Source organism: Mustelus asterias, chromosome 22, assembly GCF_964213995.1.
Source record: "Mustelus asterias chromosome 22, sMusAst1.hap1.1, whole genome shotgun sequence".
Lineage (NCBI taxonomy): Eukaryota > Metazoa > Chordata > Chondrichthyes > Carcharhiniformes > Triakidae > Mustelus > Mustelus asterias.
In genome coordinates, this window is record NC_135822.1 from 36,477,255 (window position 1) to 36,498,257 (window position 21,003).

At 42.8% G+C, this 21,003-nt stretch overlaps 1 protein-coding gene across 1 annotated transcript in view; it reads right to left on the reverse strand.

Moving 5' to 3' along the window:
• nphp4 (nephronophthisis 4) overlaps positions 1 to 21,003 on the reverse strand; it is a 479,472-nt gene that overhangs the window by 270,089 nt on the left and 188,380 nt on the right. Inside the window, exons 7-8 of the mRNA XM_078239167.1 lie at positions 19,580 to 19,731; positions 14,953 to 15,079 (exon numbers count right to left, since the gene is read on the reverse strand). Of these exons, the coding sequence (XP_078095293.1) occupies positions 14,953 to 15,079; positions 19,580 to 19,731 (279 nt within the window). The remainder of the gene's footprint in view (positions 1 to 14,952; positions 15,080 to 19,579; positions 19,732 to 21,003) is intronic.

The following is a 21,003-nucleotide window of genomic DNA, read 5'->3' on the forward strand; positions in this document are numbered from 1 at the left end:
TCTTATTTCAAATCTAATTATCTTCTGTGAGTAAGCACAGTAACTGGTAGCATGGAGGCCAAGCTAGCACCGTCCTATAATCCAAAGCCAAATCAAATGTATTTATATTCTATCATTAATAATTAAAAAAAGAATTTCCCTGAATTTACCAACTAGTAAGAGTGCATTGTTAAAAGCATATGGCTTCTTCCATACACAGTAATATAAATTGGCTTTATCTGTGGAGTACACTAAATTGTCTTGCTGCATGGGGACTCAGATGCAAACCCCCCAGGAGGGCGTGCAGACAGCATACTGATAGTCTACACTCATTGCTCTCTCACAATACTAAAACCTGTCGTGCACAGGGCTTACCTCTCGTTTTTAATTTTATATTATTTGATTATAACAATAGTTAGACAATACAGTTACCCATGCTGATTTACTTTTGCATGGGAAAGATAGGAGACGAGTCAGAGCGAGGTTGAATTATCTGTTAAATAAAAAGCAAAATACTGCAGATGCTGGAATCTGAATCAAAAACATAAAATGCTGGAAAATCTCAGCAGGTCTGACAGCATCTGTGGAGAGAGAATGGAGCCAACGTTTCAAGAGAAGGGTCACCCAGACTTGAAACATTGGCTCTATTCTCTCTCCACAGATGCTGAAATTTAACAGTATTTTCTGCTTTTGAATTATCTGTTAAATTTATTTATTAGTCACAAGTAGGGTTACATTAACATAGCAATGAAGTTACTGTGAAAATCCCCTAGTCGCCACACTCCGGCCCCTGTTCGGGTACAATGAGGGAGAATTTAGCACGGCCAATGCACCTAACCAGCACATCCTTCAACTGCGGGAGGAAGCCGGAGCACCCGGAGGAAACCCCCACAGGGGGTAGAACATGCTGACTCCGCACAGACTGTGACCCCAGCCAGGATTCAAACTCGGGTCCCTGGCGCTGTGAGGCAGCAGTGCTAACAACTGTGCCACCATGCCGCCCAGTACTTGTCTCACTGGCCTTTGCAAACGTTTGATGCACACTTAATTTTTCCCAATTATTTTCTTTCCTCTCCCAGAGAAACTGGTAATGGAATACAATTTCCTATGACAACAACCTGCAGAGTGAAACACACTAAGGCTCTTCATGGATGCATTATCAAACAAAATTTGACATTTGACGATATTAGGACAGGTGACCAAAGGCTTAGTCAAAAAGCTAGCTTTTAAGGAGCGTCTTAACGGAGAGAGATAGAGAAGAGGAAAGGATTAGAGACGGAATTCCAGAGCTTAGCACCAAGGAAACTAATGGCACAGGTGCCAATGGTTCCCAATTGGTGGAATGGAGCAATCTCTGAGGTTTGTAAATCTGGGAGAGGTTACAGAGGTAGAGAGGGGTGAAGCCAGTGAGACTTGGAAATGAGGTTGAGAATTTTAAAATCAGACATTTCTAACTGGGACCCAACGGAATTCAGTGAGCCCGAGGTGAACAGAAAATGATGCAAGTTAGGACAACAGCAGCAGAGTTTTGGAAAGGCTCATTTTGGATGTAGGAAAGATGGCAAGTTATCCAGAAGATGATTGGAACTATCAAGCTTAGAAGTAACTACAACATTGGTGAGGGCATTAGCAGTAGATGAGCTGAAGCAGGAGCGGAGATGGGATGGAGATGGAAGCAGGAGATCTTAGTGACTGAGCGGATATGTGGTCTGGAGCTCACCTCAAATACAACACCAAGGTTGCAAACTGTCTTGGCTCAACCGCAGTCAGCAAGAGGGTTGGTGTCAGCGGCTATAGAATGGAGTTTGAGGAAGGGACAAAGATAATTGCTTCAGTCTTTGTAATATTCAACTTAGAGGAAATTTCTGCTCATTTAATATCAGATGTCAGACAAGTAGCTTAACAAATCAGAAACAGTGGAGGGATCGAGAGAGGTGTTGGTGAAGTCAAGCTAGATGCTTTTAATGCAACATAGAAACTGCAAACACTTGAAACTTCTCAGCCAAGAATACATAATGAAGCTTTGCTGAACGCCCAGACATCTACTAGAGTGCTGAAGCAGCTGCACCTCGAGGAAGACCATGCTTGATTGACAGCTCTGGCTCTCTGATCTCTCATGTTAATTTCACAATATTTACTCACACATGAGAAAGAGGTTAAAGTGCTTGTAGTTTCTGTTATTGACACTGTTAGCAGTCTAGATGATTGACATTTTTATTGGGCTGCGGTAAAAGTATTTTATATGAATCAATTACTATTTAAAAGCTCTTTTAACACATATCATGGTCACTATTGGTTTCATTGGTTCTATACAATTTATAGTGGGTGAATGGGAATGGAAATGCCATAGCTTGGCATGGAGTGGGGGAGTGGTCATGGGAGGGATTTGGTGGAGGGACATAGCTTGAAATTGGAGGCTTGAGAGGCCATGGGGGCTAGGTGGAGGGCAGGAGGTGGCATGGATGAGGCATGGGGAGCATGTGGGAGATAAGGATCTGTGAGGGTAAGTGGGCCTTACTATTTCAATTATAACTGGGACGAAGCTCCAGGCATTTTAAACAAGAACAACAAAAAGAAAATTACAGCACAGGAACAGGCCCTTCGGCCCTCCAAGCCTGCACCAACCATGCTGCCCGACTGAACTAAAACCCCCTACCCTTCCGGAGACCATATCCCCCTATTCCCATCCTATTCATGGATTTGTCCAGATGCCCCTTAAAAGTCACTGAGCGTATCCGCTTCCACTACCTCCCCCGGCAGCGAGTTCCAAGCACCCACCACTCTCAGTGTAAAAAATCTGCCTCGTATATCTCCTTTAAACCTTGCCCCTCACGCCTTAAACCTATGCCCTTTAGTAATTGCCTCTTCCACCCTGGGAAATAGCTTCTGACTATCCACTCTGTCCATGCCCCTCATAATCTTGTAGACTTCTGTCAGGTCCACCTTGGCACCCAGCAGCCCGTGGCTGCCTCTGAACTCCCGACTCCAGCATCCACCCATGTCAAGAACAAATTCCCGCCTTTGCGGGATTTTTCTCCTGAAGCGGGCACACTGTGCCTGAAAATGTCCTGACTCCCACTACCTGCCTCAAAGATGAAACTTGAGCCCAAAGAATCGGTCAGGATACCTACCATGGATTGCCCGACAATTATACCTGATGTCAAATACAGTCATGCGGACATCAGTTTGGCTCTGATAACAGACATGATGTGGAGGTGCCGGCGCTGGACTGGGGTAAACACAGTAAGGAGTCTAACAACACCAGGTTAAAGTCCAACAAGTGTATTTGGTAGCAAAAGCCACTAGCTTTCGGAACAGGCTGTTTCTTCGTCAGGTGGGTGGGAGTTCGGAACAGCCTGTTCCGAAAGCTTTTGCTACCAAATAAACCGGTTGGACTTTAACCTGGTGTTGTTAGACTTCTTACTGTCTGATAACAGTCACAGACCAATCTCTTGCTAGCACTCACTGCATAGGCTGATGCATGAAGACTGAGAACTGGGACAAACCAGGAACCTGCGGAACTGTTCCCTGGCTTGACTCTGCATCCTCCAGGGAGATGGGGAGACAATTGTGGAGCAAGTTTAGAAAGTATTAGCTTTTAACATCTCTTTTCTTCTCTGGGTTTCTTTGAAATAGTTTTATCTCAACAGTTAATGCTAAATACATCATTAGGAAAGCTTCAAGGGAGGAGTAACTGATCTAAAACAATGCAAGCGAGGTATATTAACATAGAGCTGCGTTCGCATTGTCACTTAAGTACTCAGTGCTAATGGCTTTATCTGCTGATGTTAACTCAGCTCCATTCACTTCAAGGCTCAGCAACTCCTCCAAACCAGCTCCTATCGCAATATTACCCGTAGTTATATTATTTAGAGGTAATTGTAATTTCCTGGAACACGTATTTCGGAAAACAGGCACTGACTGGCTCCTTTGAATGCAAGCAGTCACGCCAATCTGATGTGTAGCAGCTCAAATCATTTTACAGCATCAAAAAAGCGCAGAGCTGCTTTGTCTGTGCCACAGAAACATATTCAAGATGTTGTTTCTGTTCATGGTTGAAGTGTTACTCCCACTCGATCACATTTTCACATCTTTCAAAGGAAACAATACCTCAAATCAGCAAGCAACTGCACGGCAGCCATTTACCACTGTATTAGCATTCCCGATGTGTACAGTTAAGTGTAATGAGACATAATTACAATCTATTTCCACTGAAAGTAAGTCTGTTCACATAGTCTTCCAATTAAAATTTTCATTTAACTTTCTCAGGAAGCAAATTAAATGATACACTCCTTGGAAAAAAAAGTGTTGTTTTTTGGCATAAGGATCTTTGGTATTCAAGATAAATTGTGATTATGGAGATCATGGAGGGTGCTTTTAATAGGACACCGGGTTCACTCATCTCACAGGCAGTTCCATTCAATACAATTCAAATTATATGCATTGGGAATAGGGAGAGAATCACAAGATGCGCAAGTCTCAAACCACCAAGAAGAAATGCTGACCTTGGAGCCATAGGAGGTGCAGTACAAAGGAGGCCATCTGGCCCATAAGATCTTCACCAGAACCTTTCAAAAACCATCCCAGTTAGTCCCATTTCTCTGCCCAATTCCCCATTTCCCTATAACTTTTTTCACCTTCAAATATTTACCCATTCCCTTCTGAAGGCTACTCATTTCTTACTCCTTCAAAAGATGTGGGCATCACTGGCAAGGCTGGCATTTATTGCCCATCTCTAATTGCCATTGGGAAGGTGGTGGAAAGACACTTTCCTGAACCGCTGCAGTCTATGTGGTGTAGGTACACCCACAGTGCTGTTAGGAAGGGAGTTCCAGGATTTTGACACAGCAACTCTGAAGCAAAGGCAATATATTTTCAAGTCAGGATGGTGCGTGGCTTAGAGGGGAGCTTGCAGGTGGTGGTGCTCCCATGCGGTTGTAGCCCTTGTCCTTCTCAGTGGCACATGATGAAGAATTGAATCCGTTTCCACCACAGTATCAGGCAGTGCATTCCAAACTCTAACCATTTGTTGAGTGAAAACATTTTTCCTCCTGGCACCTCTGTGTCTTTTGCAATTTACCTTCAATCTGTACCCTCTGGTTATCAACCCTCCAGCCATACACCATTTCTCTCTATTCATTTATCCAAAATCTTCAAGGTTCTAGATACTTGTCGCGATCTTCTCTGCTCTTCGGGAAACAACCTCAGTTTCTCCAGTTTACCCATATAACTGTAATCCCTTATCCTTGGAACCATTCTTGTAAAACTCTTGTGTGTCTTCTCCATAGCATTCCTAAAATGTGGTGTCCAGAATTGGACAGAATATTCCAATGGGACTGACCGGGTGAGAGAGAAGTGCTACAATTTCTGCTCCTTTACCAACGGTGCAATCAGTAAGCGTTTGAGAAGATGCATCAGTGGACACTTTGAATAACTAGCAGCAAGCGTTCATGGGTGCTAATAAATGGGGTAGAATGGACGCGCGCACGCACACGGTTGAAGAGAATAGCACACTATTTCAGGCTATAAGCAAAAAGAAAGTTCCTAATTCATGTGATTGCCTTGTTCTGGAAAACATGTCAGATGAAAAACCCTCTGCAAGGGTAGTTTAGGTGAATTCAACACCTGAAGTTGTTCCAGGATTCTCTTGAAGGGAAGGAAACATCTGAAGGAGAGCATCTATCTCTACTTGGAGAGGCAAAGCTTGATTAGGGATAGTCAGCATGGCTTCCTCAGAGGGAGGTCATGCCTAATAAGTTTGATTGAATTTTTTGAGGAGGTGACCAGGTCTGTAGACAAGGGTAGTGCAGTCAATGTAGTTTATATGGATTTCAGCAAAGCCTTTGACAAGGTCCCACATGGGAGACTTATGAAGAAGATAAATTCACATGGGATGCAGGATAATTTGATAAAGTGGATTCAAGATTGGCTCAGTTGGAGGAGACAGAGGGTGATGACAGATGGCTGCTTTAGTGACTGGAAGCCAGTGTCCAGTGGCGTACCACAGGGATCTGTGTTGGGCCCTCTATTATTCATCATTTATATAAATGATATTGATGACTAAGTGGGGGTAGGATTAGTAAGTTTGCGGATGACACAAAGATTGGACAGATAGTTAACAGTGAGGCAGAGTGCATTGGGCTACAAGAAGATAAAGACAGAATGGTCAAATGGGCAGAGAAGTGGCAGATGGAATTTAACCCTGAAAAGTGCGAGGTGATATACTTTGAAGGAGTAATTTGACAAGAAAGTACTCTATAGTTGGAAGGACACTAGGAAATTCTGTGGAACAAAAGGGACCTTGGGCGTGTTTGTCCACAGATCTCTGAAGGTGGAAGGGCATGTTAATAGGTTGGTGAAAAATGCATATGGGACATTTGCCTTTATCAATCAAGGCATAGATTACAAAAACAGGGAAGTCATGTTGGAGTTATATAGAACTTTGTTGAGGTCACAGTTAGAGTACTGTGTGCAGTTCTGGTCACCACATTATCGGAAGGATGTGATTGCATTGGAGGGGGTGCAGAAGAGATTCACCAGGATGCTGCCTGGGATGGAAAATTGAAATTATGAACAGAGTTTGCGTAAACTTGGGTTGTTTTCGTTCGAGCAGAGAAGACTGAGGGATGACCTGTTAAAGGTGTACAAGATTATAGAGATATGGACAAAGTGGATAAGGAGCAGCTGTTCCCTTTAGTTGAAGGGTCAGTCACAAAAAGACATAAGTTCAAGGTGAGGGCCAGGAGGTTTAGAGGTGATGTGAGGAAAATCTTTTTTCCCAGAGGGTGGTGACAATGTGCTGCCTGGGAGGGTGGGAAGGCAGGTTACCTCACATCCTTTAAAAAGCGTCTGGATGAACACTTGGCATTACACTCAGGGCTACGGGCCAAGTGCTGGCAGATGGGATTAGGTGGGAGTTCAGGTGTTTCTAATGTGTTGGTTTGGACCTGATGAGCTTAAGGGCCTCTTCTGCGCTGTACAGTTCTATAATTCTATGACTTCCTGCAGGTCACAAAATTAGTTTATTGTAGTCTTGTTACCAGGAGGTCAATTTGGTGTATTGGTGCACTCCAAAAAAGAACAGCTTTGGAGATCTTGCAGCCTCAGGTTCTTTTAAGGCATAGCTGTCACTACATCCCTCTCCGCTGCTGTGTCTTACTTTCTGCGATTGACATTTTAATGGTTAGAAAGCAACAAACATGGCTGCCTCAACATGTGACAATTTCAGTTCCTTTTCCAAATATGGTGATGATCTTGGGCTAGTCAGCAATATCCTGGTTTGTTTTAAGACATTCATCCTGAGAGAGTTAAGACAATTGCCTTCTTTGTCTTTTGATGATTTCAGTTTTTGTGTCATTAATACCTTTTCATCCTGAATGCCTTTGTTAGACAGTGAGTCAGTTTTTGAAACACGGGGAAGGTCGGGCAGCCATCTTTGCAACATATTTAAATCGGCTTTTCCTTTAACGTGAAGTTGGATAAAGTTTGTGTCTTAAAAGTTAAGAATATTATATGTCTCTATTGGGAATAGCAATGGGTTCAGTATAACCTCCTAGCCTTTATTTTCTACCCCTATTTATAAAGCCTGGGATCCAATGTGCTTTATTAATTGTTTTGTTAACATGATCCCTATACCTCCAAACATTTATGCACAAACTCTTGAGTCACCCCCTTCTTTAAAACTTTGCCATTAGGTATGTATTGTTTCTCTTCATCTGGGGATGGCATGGTGACGCAGTGGTTAGTACTGCTGCCTCACAGCGCCAGGGATCCGGGTTCAATTCCAGCCTTGGGTCACTGTGTGGAGTTTGCACTTTTTTGATTTGATTTATTATTGTCACATGTATTAGCATACAGTGAAAAGTATTGTTTCTTTCACACTATACAGACAAAGCATACTGTTCTCCCCATGTCTGCGTGGGTTTCCTCCGTGTTCTCCGGTTTCCTCCCACGGTCCAAAGATGTGCAGGTTAGGTTGATTGGCCATGCTAAATTGACCCTCGTGTCAGGAGGATTAGCAGGGCAAATGTGTAGGGTTATGCAAATAGAGCCTGAGTGGGATTGTGGTCGGTGCAGACTCGATGGGCCGATTGGCCTCCTTCTGCGCTGTAGGGATTCAATGATCATCTAACACTTTTCTGCATTGGATTTCACCTGCCATGTGTCTGCCCATTTCATCGGCCTATCATGTCCTCTCCAAGTCCATTACTACCATCCTCACTGGCTACTCCATCTGCAAGTACAGCTGTGAGTTTCATAATAATGCCCTGCACCACCAAATCAGCAGGAGTGCAAGCACGGGAACTTGAGTAACTCCACGTAATCTGCTTTCATGTCTGAAAAACAGCCAGCCATTCGTCACAATTCTGCTTTCTATCCCTTAGCCACTTGTGAATTTTGTTAACTCTGTTTCTCTCGCCACACCTGACCTGCTGAGTAAGTCCAACATTTTCTGTTTTTACTTCAGATTTCCAACGTACGCAGTCCTAATCTCAGTGTCACATGTTACATCATTTAGGAAGAAGTTCATTTGCGACATTGGTTTAAAAACCTGAGGTCGCCCTTTGCTGTTAGAATAATCATAGAATCACAGTATCCCTACAGTGCAGAAGAGGCCATTCGGCCCATCGGGTCCGCACTGACTCTCTGACAGAGTATCTTACCCTCTACCCTGCCTTATCCCCATAACCCCACACATTAACACCTGATGATGCATTGACTAATCCATCTAAACTACACATCTTGGGACACTAAGGGGCAATTTATCATGGCTAATCCACCTAACCTGCACATCTTTGGAATGTGGGAGGAAACCGGAGCACCTGAAGGAAACCCATGCAGACACGGGGAGAAGGTGCAGACTCCACACAGGCAGTCACCCGAGGCCGGAATTGAACCCGGGTCCCTGGAGCTGTGACGCAGTAGTGCTAACCACTGTGCCACCCCATTATGGATATACCATAACGCTATATGGCAATTACCTGCCTGACTGTGTTTGGAATTTGTGCAGTCAAACTATCTACATGCTATGGATGGGCAGCAACACCAGTCTCGGCACCGTTCTGGCACAAACCTGGAGTAGGACAAGAGGGAATGAGGATGAATTGTGGCACTGTCAGATGCTCAGGAGCAGTGTCAGTCAGTCCAACGGCAGAAAGTAAGGAGTGGTAAGGACTAACATTGCAGCTTGGCCCACTGTCACAGGCACTGTTGAATTTAACTTTTGACTAAAATGGATGAATATAAAAATCAGTTTGTTTTTATAAAATGTGGGCAATCATCAACAGCAGTTTTTTGCTGAGGCGGCATGTTGAAAATTGATGCCAATATTTTTAGTCTTTCTAAGAACTCATTGGAGATGACACATCTGGAATATTATGTGCAGTCCTGGGTACCCAGCCTGGCGCAGGGTTGTAACACTCGAAAGAGTGTTCCAAAAACAACAATTCTGGTGATTCAGGAGGTCATCGCTCTAAGTTATGAAGAGGAAACTGAATTTATTTCCAGTGGAGAATAGTGGGGACATAAAGTTTTAAAGCTTATTTATTGGTATTACAAGTGGGCTTACATTAACATTGCAATGAAGTTACTGTGAAAATCCCCGAGTCGCCACACTCCGGCGCCTGTTCGGGTACACTGAGGGAGAATTTAGCACGGCCAATGCACCTAACCACTATGTCTTTTGGACTGTGGGAGGAAACCGGAGCACCCGGAGGAAATCCACGCAGACCATGGGGAGAATGTGTTGACTCCACACAGTCACCCAAGCTGGGAATCGAACCCGGGTCCCTGGCACTGTGAGGCAGCAGTGCTAACCACTGTGCCACCGTCACAGGTCTTTCAAACGCTGAGATTTGAGAATACTTTAAATATAAGCAGATACTGAACATGGTGTGTAACGCCAAAATAAGAGGTGTTAAATGACAGAAGTCTCAACATCACTGATCAGAACAATTTTGCTTCTCTCCACAAACTTTTGGGTGTGCAGAACTGCTCCTTAAAAAAAAGGTGAATGGTTATCTATTTTTTTTAAATGTTGGATAAATTCCTATTTCAAAATGAACTGAAAGGTTATTAGGACAGACGCTGTGAATACAGGAGCTCCTGCGCTTCCCAGACAGTGGAGCTGTCATCAAGAGAATGCTGCAGCTTAGAACGCAGTGGTGCATTTTACAAGTGTTAAATACATCTTCAGATGTCTCATAATGTGAGTTATGGAGGGACATTTCTGCTTTTGAGGTCTGTCTCTCTCTCTGGTCAGTTCCCGGTGATTGGTCACCCTTGGTTAAGGGCAAATTGTTCAAGCTCTGGACTTGTTCAAGGGATTTCATGAACCCAGTGACCTTTCCTAATTCAATACTCTCCCCAGTTGTTCAGAAGTCAAGGAGGAAAATGGGAAAGTCGGTGGCCTTTACTCTGTATTCTTTAGCACAAACTGATCATCCAGCTACACAGCTTCTCAATTCTCAGAACATGCATTAAGCAATGTTTGTTGCAGTAAAGCAATGACTGTGCTTCTATGAGGCTCGTTGGATTTGCTAAATTTGACATCAAATTAAGAGTATCATGAATTTTTATAGCCAATACATTTCAGGTTTAACAGTAACAAAGTGTCTCTGAAGAAGTAATCAGAAACAGCCCAGTGACCTGTAGCAGTGATGAAATGCTCTAACGTACCATTTAATTAATCAGAAATGTTCCATAAAGATTCTAAACAAGATACGTCGCTTGATTACATTTTATGCACTAAAATGGCACCAACCTTGCAAAATATGTTAAGCAGAGTTATCCAACCAAAATGAATTAGGGCATGCGTAAATAGGTCTATGTTGTAAGTTAGAATTTAGGGCCCAGCATGAATTACTTAGCAGTTCATAAATTAGTTCAAACACTTGCAATCATTTAGCTGTAATGCTGAGCAGATCAAGTCTTCCCCCCCTCTGCACAAGCTTTATCACTTAATAAACCATGCAATAGTGCCACCTAATGTCACTCAAATGAAATTTCTGGGGTAAAGCATTCACCTTTCTTCAGTAATGTATCTGTTAGCAATCGTATAACCAGCCTCCTTCAGATACCAGTGGGGCTTACTGTCAGTGAAACTGTTCATTCTGAGATCTTATCTTCCTTTTATACTGCCATCTATATGTGGCACAGTCTTAACAGCAAGGACGCCACCTCCTATCAACAGAGCAGAATCACACAGTGACTCATCGGAAACATCAGTTTTACAAGTCCAGAGCCATCAGCAGCTCCTCCGCATCAACATGCATGTCCAACATGCAACAAATATTTTGGTGCTCAGATTAGTACGATTAGCTATCTTCAAACACATCACACCCAAAATTTAACACAATGAATTCTAGTTCATGTCATGGTCATCTTCGATAACAAAGGACAAACACCTGCTGTCAACTATAAAATAGAGCGGTGCTAGTCTTCAATGCAATTCAATTTACAATGAACAGTGTTCATAAATGCAAATTGACATGGAGTGGACCAGAACAGATTTTGCCAGGTCAATGGTTCTTGGTATTCTGAGGAACTTGTTGCAGCTGGCTCCGAGATTATATCAGAACTGACTCAGATCCACTACTTCCAAGGGATTCATAACTGGCTTCTTTGGTGATATGGTGCACATGACACTAAAAGGCAGCAAAGGTTAGCACATGATGCACTAGACATATATACTGTATATTTATTATGGTCACTAAGGTATATTCTTACAAGTTGAGTTAATAAATGAGGGAGTCATTGGAAACCAGGGACATTGCTGCAGAAAGAGAGATGGAATCTCAGCTAGAGTGGCATCCATTGCCACTGATGCAGCTTCCTCAGAATGGCACTGGCAGATACTGAGGCATATCGCAGAATCACAGAATTGTCACAGCGCAGAAGACGACCATTCAGCTCTCCGACTGAGCAATTCACTTAGTGGCATTAACCCACTTTCTTTTTGTATCCCTGAACATTCTCTCTCTTCATAGAACAGTCTAATTCCCTTCTGAATTGTTTCTGAATGCTTCAATTGAACCTTCCTCTGCCGCAGTCTCAGGCAGCGCATTCTAGATCTTCACCACTCGGTACTGAAAAGATTTTTCCTCATATTATTTCTGCTTCTTTTTATCAATGACTCTCTGCCCTCTCGTTATTGATCCTCTCACAAACGGGAACAGTTTCTTCCTATCTACTCTGTCCAGATCCCTTTTGATTTTGAATACCTCTATCAAATGTCCTCTCAGCTTTTTTTGCTCCCAGGAAAACAGTCCTAGCTTCTCCAAGCTATCTTTATAACTGAAGTTCCGCACCCTGGAACCATTCCTGTGAATCTTTTCTGCATCCTCTCTAATGCCATCACATTGTTCCAAAAGTGCAGTGCCCAGAACTGGATCAAATACTCCAGCTGAGGCTGAACTAGTGTTTTGTATAAGTTCAACATAACCTCTTTGCTCTTGTACTCCATGCCCCTATTAATAAAATCCAGAATACTGTATGCTTTATTAACTGCCACATTCAATGACTTATGCATATATATACCCAAGTCCCTCTGCTCCTGCACCCCCTTTAGAATTGTGCCTTTTTTATATTGTCTCTCCATGTTCTTCCTACCAAAATGAATCACTTCACATTTCTCCGCATTAAACTTCATCTGCCACTTGTTCACCCATTCCATCAACTTGTCCAAGTCCTTTTGAAGTTCTACATTATCCTCCTCACAGTTCACAATGCTTCCAAGTTTCATAAAGTCCGCAAACTTTGAAATTGTGTCTGTATCAGGAATAGCCAAGGATCCCAACACTGTCCCCTGGGGAACTCCATTACAAATCTTTCTCCAGCATGAAAAACATTTGTTAACCACTACTTTCTGTTTTCTGTCACGTGATTCCACATCCATGTCGTTTTTATTCCATGAGCTATAACTTTGAGCACAAGTCTGTTGTGTGGTGTTATCAAATGCCTTTGGAAGTCCATGTACCCCACATCAACAGCGATGCCTTTATCAACCCGCTGTGTTATCTCTTCAAAAAGTTACAGCAAGTGAGTTGAACATGATTTTCCCTCAATAAATCTATGCCAGCTTTCCTTAATTAACTGGTCCATGTGAGTATTAATTTTGTCCCGAATTATTGTTTCTAGAAGTTCCCCACCACCAAAGTTAAACTCACTGGCCTGTAGTTTCTGGCTTTACTTTTACACCCTATTTTGAACAAGGATGTAACAATTGCAATCCTTCAGTACTCTGGCACCACTCCCTTGTCTAAGGAAGACTGATTACCAATCCTTTTTGTTTGGGCAGTGCCTGGTGTGAGGATATCAAAGAGAAAGGCAGCGAGAAAATCCTGAATTATTGCTATACTGCAGCTACCAACTCAGACCTTCTTCCATTGATTGTGCATTTAGCAGACCAGAGTTATACAATGGACTGGCCTTACACAGGTCGCACTGAGGTCAATCGCAATGGAACCCGAAACATGCATCTTTGGATGCATGCGCAATGCTCCACCTCTTGGAATTAACTTCCAACGTTGCAAGTGGCCAGTGATAAAACCCATTCTCTAATAAATTCCAATACTAGTTGATGGACTGGTCACTTTTAAATTGCAACTTTCAACTTGGCCATGAGTTAAATTTTTCTCTTTCAAGAGGCATTTGCTCGTCTGAACTTGGGAGACAGATCTAGACCCAACTCAGAGTTCCACTCTGGATTTTGTATCCATGGTCACCACTGCACTCTTAAAATGAGGAACTCTCACCAGAACAGAAAAAAAGCTATGTTGATTGACCACGGTCATTTTAAACCTCAAAGCAAATAGAACGTTTGGTTCAATATTCTAAGCTATTCCGCTTGTGTGAGAGCCTCCGGTGTAGTATAGAATCAGGAATATAACATATGGATTTAATGGTCTCCTTTTAAGTCATTTAGCTGTGGGAACAGACCCATTTTTCGCCAGTAAGGCATGATTCTACAAAACCTATTTCCAACAACTGGACTGAAATGGTAGAATGAAGGTGCATGCTTGTGGTTTCAACATGGTAAGATTCAGATCTTAGCTGAGTTGCCTGGGGCAAGGGCTAATTGAGGTCAGAGAGGTGATTTTCAAAAGTCAAGACCCAAATAGAAAGTTTTTTATCACAGAATATTCTGTAGTCACGATATGTGCCATATCTGCATTTGACCATGCAAAATAAGAGCAGATGTAGGCCATTCAGCACCTTGGGTCTGTACCGCTAAAACGTCACTCGTACAAGTGTTTGTAACAAGCAGTTTCACCTTTGTCCTCAGCTCCTGATGGAGTGCTCTATAGTGGGGTACCCACTGTCACTACTGACAGTTCTCCCACATCACATCCAAATGGTTATCATCATTCATCACTATTACTCTCTTAATTTGGGTCGAAATTTAAAGAAGCAAATTTTTTTTTTAAAGAATGTCATCAAACTCTGCCAAAAGTCCATTTCAACGGAGAATAAAATTAAAATATTGAGTGCTGCAAATCAGATATAAAAACAAAATTTTCACAGTGGATTGATCAGTATTCAAACAAAAATAGTTAATAATTTCAGGAGTAAACCTCCAATAGAAGTAGAACATCCTCCACAACTGAGGGGGAGAGAATATTCACTCATGATTGACAACAGTAAGGCAAAGCTTTTTCTCTTGCACTCATCAGGACACTTTGCAAGGGTACCAGTATAAGGGGAAGAGAATGCTGATTGGTTGGCCTCTGGTCAGTAGAGGCGCTGCCATGGAGAATATACCAGTTGATAGTCACTGACAGATAACGAACAAGCATTGTTTGAAATTTAAAACAGGCAGCTTGATCCTGATTGGCCCCGGGGAATTTCCTACTTAGGTTAAATCAGAGATAAATAATATCAAATAGCAATTTCATGGTTACTTGAATAAATCACTGTTAGAATCACATCACAGGAATGTTGCAGTTCAAGTAAATCCAGGATTCACTGACTCACCTTTCCATCTACTCCTGCGGAGCTGGAGAATACATACTCCAGGTGGAAAACAATACAGTACATTGGGTGTTTTACCAAATCTTTCAGCTGGATATGGCTCCTGAGAACTAGAGACTTCTTTGGCAAACTGCAGTGAAACAAGAAACACCATTTTTCATTAAGGGAGCTTGCCATTAATCACAGCCACAAGTACCTTGCAGTCGATACTGATTTATTTAATCCCATTCTGCTTGGCCAACTTGTGCCCCCATTTCAGATCTTGCCATAAACTGTGTTGTATTATAAACAGAGATACTTCCAGAACCAAAACAATATTCTATCCTTTGATCCTCTTCTCAAAAACACATTCTCAAGAAAATGTTTCTTTCCTGATTAGACACACAACTGCAAATCATTTTCTTTTATATGCTTACAAGAGAGAGAAAATTAAAAATGGTATTTACTATTGAACCACAGTTCTACTCAATACAGAACGATTACAGGGAATCTTAATGAACCTTTCAGCAATGATTCCTCGCTGTCTGTATACAAGGGTGAACATGATGTGGAGATGCCGGCGTTGGACTGGGGTAAGCACAGTAAGAAGTCTCACAACACCAGGTTAAAGTCCAACAGGTTTATTTGGTAGCAAATACCATAAGCTTTCGGAGCTTGCTGCTCCTTCGTCAGATGGAGTGAGACCACTCCATCTGACGAAGGAGCAGCAAGCTCCGAAAGCTTATGGTATTTGCTACCAAATAAACCTGTTGGACTTTAACCTGGTGTTGTGAGACTTCTTACAAGGGTGAATGCAGAGTCTATCCTTTTAGCTCTACCTATGACACATGATCACAACTAAACAATCAGAAATAATTCATCTTTACCATACAGTGAATGACAATTTGCTTTTACAGTGGCATGATTTTTTTTATTCATTTGTGGGATATGGGTATCGCTGGCTGGCCAGCATTTATTGACCATCCTGAGTTACCCTTGAAATGAGTAGTTTGCTTGGCCATTTCAGAGGGCAGCTGAGAGTCAACCACATTGCTGTGGCTCTGGAGTCACATGTAGACCAGACCGGGTAAGACGGCAGATTTCCTTCCCTAAGGGACATTAGTGAACCAGTTGGATTTTCCGACAATAGTTTCATGGCCATCAGTAGAATCTTAATTCCAGATATTTTTATTGAATTCAAATTCCACCATCTACCATGGTAAGATTCGAATCTAGATCCCCAAACAATAGCTGAATTTCTGGATTAATAGTCTAGCGATAATATCACTAGGCCATCACCTCCCCTATTCTCAGGTGGGTACTTCAAGTTCATTATCTTTATGCCTGAATATCGAAACAACTATTGTGAGTGGGCCAGGAGCAGCAAGTAGGTGTAGAGCTTTAAGTTTATTTATTAGTGTCACAAGTAGGCTTACATTAACACTGCAATGAAGTTACTGTGAAAATCCCCTAGTCGACACACTCCGGCACCTGTTCGGGTACACTGAGGGAGAATTTAGCATGGCCAATGCACCCAACCAGCACGTCTTTCGGACTGTGGGAGGAAACTAGAGGAAACCCACGAAGACATGGAGAGAACATGCAAACGTCTCACAGACTGTCGCCCAAGGCCGGAATTGAACCCGGGTCCCTGGCGCTATGAGGCAGCAGTGCTAACCACTGTGCCATCGTGCCGAGTGTGATTTGCAATCAGCAAGGTGTATGACCCTAGCTGGGTACTGTACTCTGGGTTCCTGTACAGGACTCGGTGGGTTTCTGTATGTACATTCTCCTCTCGGCTGATAAGCCTGCAATGTTCTGCTTCCTTAAAACATTTAACAAGTATTTAAAAATAGGGGGCGGGGAGGGGGGGGAGGGGTGGTAAGCAGAGTGCGGAGTTGAGGCCCACAATCAGATTGGCAATGAGGGGCTGAATGGCCTTCTCCCAACTCATGTGTTAATATTTAAAGAAATACTCTGAAGCAAATTTATGAAGAGCTCAGAAGGTTCACTGATCCCCTTAATCACCTTTTAAATCTAGCTTCACACCGAATTGGAGTTATAGTTCACACCGGGTCCAGTGAGACAGCTTCCCAAAAGGGATTGCGTGTCATCGTATTCCACAGTCTGTTCAACACCCAATTCCAAAATGATGCCTACCCAGTTTGACATTGATACCCAGCAGACAAAACAATGCGTTGAGAAAGCGGCAGTATATGTTTACAGTTAGATCGGCATTTTATAATAGAGAAGTATAGTCCAAGTTTCCTTTAAAGTTCTGCACAGCTGCAGAAGTAAATTACAGAAAGAAAATAAACTGTTCTACATCAGTGGAACACAGGTAGTGCGTGGCGTAGAATTGTATAAATCAATCTAACACCAATCTGAGCGTGTTCCACTGAAACAGATTGCTTATTACGTACTTCTCTAGGGTATATTTTTTGTCCAAATTAAATTATATCTGTCTAGGTTTTCTGACATGCATTTAGTTACTTGGGTCTGCCACTCAATTTCTTGCCTGAATCCACCCTATATTCCACCAATCAAACGCAATCCATATAGCTTATTATTTAGCAGCGAACTGCTATTGAACTTCTGGATAAAAACAAATTACTGAGGATGCTGGAATCTGAGACCAAAAGGGAAAAAGCTTTGCTTTGAGAAAAAGTTTAGCTTTAACTAAGGGTCATCTGGATGAAGCGTCAGCTCTTTTCTCTCCTTACAGATGCTGCCAGACGTGCTGAGATTTTCCAGCACTTTCTCTTTTGGTTGCAATTGAACTTCTGCCTTTTGTCAAATATCTGTGTTTGTCAGGGGCTGCAAATTCCGCCACCCCAACTCCCACAATTTTGTTATAATTTAAAAAATGAATTTTTATTATTATTTTTATTTATTGTCACAAGTAGGCTTACATTCAGATTGCAATAAAGTTACTGTGAATATCCCCTAGTCGCCTATTGGGGTACACTGAGGGAGAATTTAGCATGGCCAATGCGCCTAACCAGCACGTCTTTCGGACTGTGGGAGGAAACCAGAGCACCCGGAGGAAACCCATGCAGACATGGGGAGAACGTGCAAACTCCACATAGTGACAATGAATTTGAGAGACCTCCTGAGTCAGACTGAGAGCATTCACTTTACACAGTCCAGAAATCAAACCTGGGGTCTCATTGTTTGGCTTAGTGCTCTGCCAACTGGGACTTTTGACTTCCACAAACATTGGCACCTTGGCAAAGAAAATTGTAGGCTTCTTAAGAGTTCTGAATGTTTATCTGGATATAACCATCTGAGTAGCAAGATGAGAGATGGCAGAGCCTGGGTGTACCTACACCACACGGACTGCTGCGGTTTAAGGAGGCAGCTCACCACCACCTTCTCAAAGGCAATTAGAGAAGGGCAATAAATGTCTGTCTGGCCAGCGACATCCACATGAGCTAAACAAAGCACAAAGACAATACATTCTCACACCTAGGTGAGTATCCACACAGCCCAAAATTCTTAGGTGCAAGGGGAAACACCTCATTGGTGCCTTGTGTAAATTTGTTTGAGATCTAAGATTTCTAGAAAGGATTAAAATCATAATTAGAAAAGCAGAGGGTTAAAGAATCAAGAGAAGGGATGAGTGAAATCATTAGGAATAGGCCCTCCTTTAAGGTCATGTTTAAACTTCGATCACTGAAAAGACTGATTACCGCATCATTAACGCAAAGCTCCAGCAGTATATTAATTCATGCCAATAACCATCAGAGCATATTCACGATTTCATTAACTTGTGAATTATGGACCTTTCACATTATGATAAGAACTGCCATAACTCACTGTCACTCGTGAAATAGCCTCCATTAAACTTACGCAGCAATTGAAAATACTTACAGTCTTGGAGTTTTACATCACAAAAGAGGCCATTCGGCCCCCTCAAATAGATCACCTCACATTTGTCAGGGTTAATTTCCATTTGCCAATGTTCTACCCATCTGACCAGCCTGTATCTTTTTCAGAACTACCAGAAGCAAAACTAAAGCAGCCAAATGTGTAATAATGGGGGAGCAGCTCTGATAACTCAACTTAGAAAGACTTTTTTACCCCTGCAATAATTTGCTTGCAGGTTCAAGTAATTCTTCCTGAAAACTAAGTTGGCACGAATTGATTTTCTGTTGATTCTGAGATGCCTGTGGTGATGCATGTGACAGCAGGATGAGAAGCTCAGCAGTGGGCGGCACAGTGGTTGGCACTGCTGCCTCACAGCACCAGGGACCCAGGTTCAAATCCGGCCTTGGGTCACGGTCTGTGTGGAGTTTGCACATTCTCCCCGCGTCTGCGTGGGTTTCCTCCGGGTGCTCCAGTTTCCTCCCACAGTCCAAAGGTGTGCAGGTTAGGTTGATTGGTCATGCTAAATTGACCCTAGTGTCAGAGGATTAACAGAGTTACGGAGATAGGGCCTTGGTGGAATTGTGGTCGGTGTAGACGCCAATTGGCCTCCTTTTGCACTGTAGGGATTCTATAAAATTGCAAAGTTACATGGAGTTATTGGTGAATACAAAATTTAGTGGCTTAGATAGTGTCTCAGTTTTTGTGCCTTAACAATGGTGAACATCTTTGAGCGAAGCTTGGGATTTAATATAATAAACACCTCATTTACAATGAAGCTTACCTTTTGGAGAGGCTCACAGATTTTCTCTTTACCGTCCCAGGTATCAAAACTACCACCTGTGGCTTTTGAACATAGCACCAGCCGTTGTGAACACAAACATGGAGTCTTCGTTCTTGAATAACGACTGTGTTTCCATCAGAAACTTGATCATTCTATGAGGAAAACAGAACAGATTTCTGCACTTCATAGTCAAACAGGAACAAACAAAATCACAAAATCCAAATGCTGCAAATCTGAAATAAAAACAATAAATGTCAGAAAACACTCAGCAGGTCAGACAGCATCTATGGAGAGAAATAATGGGTGGGATTTTCACCCCACTCTCCACACTGTGGGCTGGATTTTCCAGCCACGTTCATCCCGAAACCAGAAAATCCCGCTTGCGATCAACAGACCTTTCCATGGTCCACTCCTCGCCCGCTACAATTGCCATGGCAACCGAAATGAGAAAATTCGCCCCAGCGTGTTTTGCGGCAAAGTAGATGACTGCCATTAGCGAGCAGCGGAATCTTCCATTCCTGCTGCTGTCAGCGGGGTCTCCCGTCGTTTGCACCCTCCGTCACCGGGGAACCTGCGGCGGGGCTTATTGTCAGGGGGCCGGATAACCCCGCCAGCGGGAACACCTGGAAAATCCCACCCAAATGTTTCAGGTTCCTTTCATTGGAATAAAGCACTGTTACCTCCCCATGTGGAAAATTGTGATATTTATATTCCGGGGGCTTAGTATAAACACATCTACAATGCAATTGTAATCAGGCAAATCTAATGCAACCCGCAAAGTTGATCAAAGGGCTGGTCAGTTCTGGACTTGGCCAACCAATAAACAGTAGCTATATATAATAATAAATATAATTTCTTCTACTTTGCTCGCCAAAGTTTCCAACGTTTATCATGAAAATGGTTTTACCAATAGACAGGAAGGTAAAATGGAAATTATAAAGTTAATTTTGTTTGACCTTTAGCAGTAGCCAGAATCATGCAAAGTAGTCCGTGAAAGTCTCGTCATGAATCAAGACTCAAAATGAGTAGAGTAAAAATCGACCAGGATAAGCTATCACTGGCATTATCCCACAGAATGAATCACTGCCTTTGGGATAGGCTAGGGTTGTTTTCCCTCAAACACAGGAAGTTTGAGGAGTGACCTCCCCCATGTTGCAGGGAGAGGAGTGATATTTATACTACAACGTCACTTTGCAGTTAACCCACTGTCAGTGAGTGAGAGGAGGAGGGGCTGATATGGAGCAGCTAGATATTGAGCCAGCATCAGATATAGGGTTCCTTGTCTGGGTGGAGCTTCCTGGTCCAACATTATGCAGGTAAGAGACAGTTTGGGACTGGGCAACATGGCCTGGACACCATGTGACTAGAGATGAGCTGTGGGTCATAAGACTATCGAAGGAGAAGGCGCTTCAGAGCTGAGCATT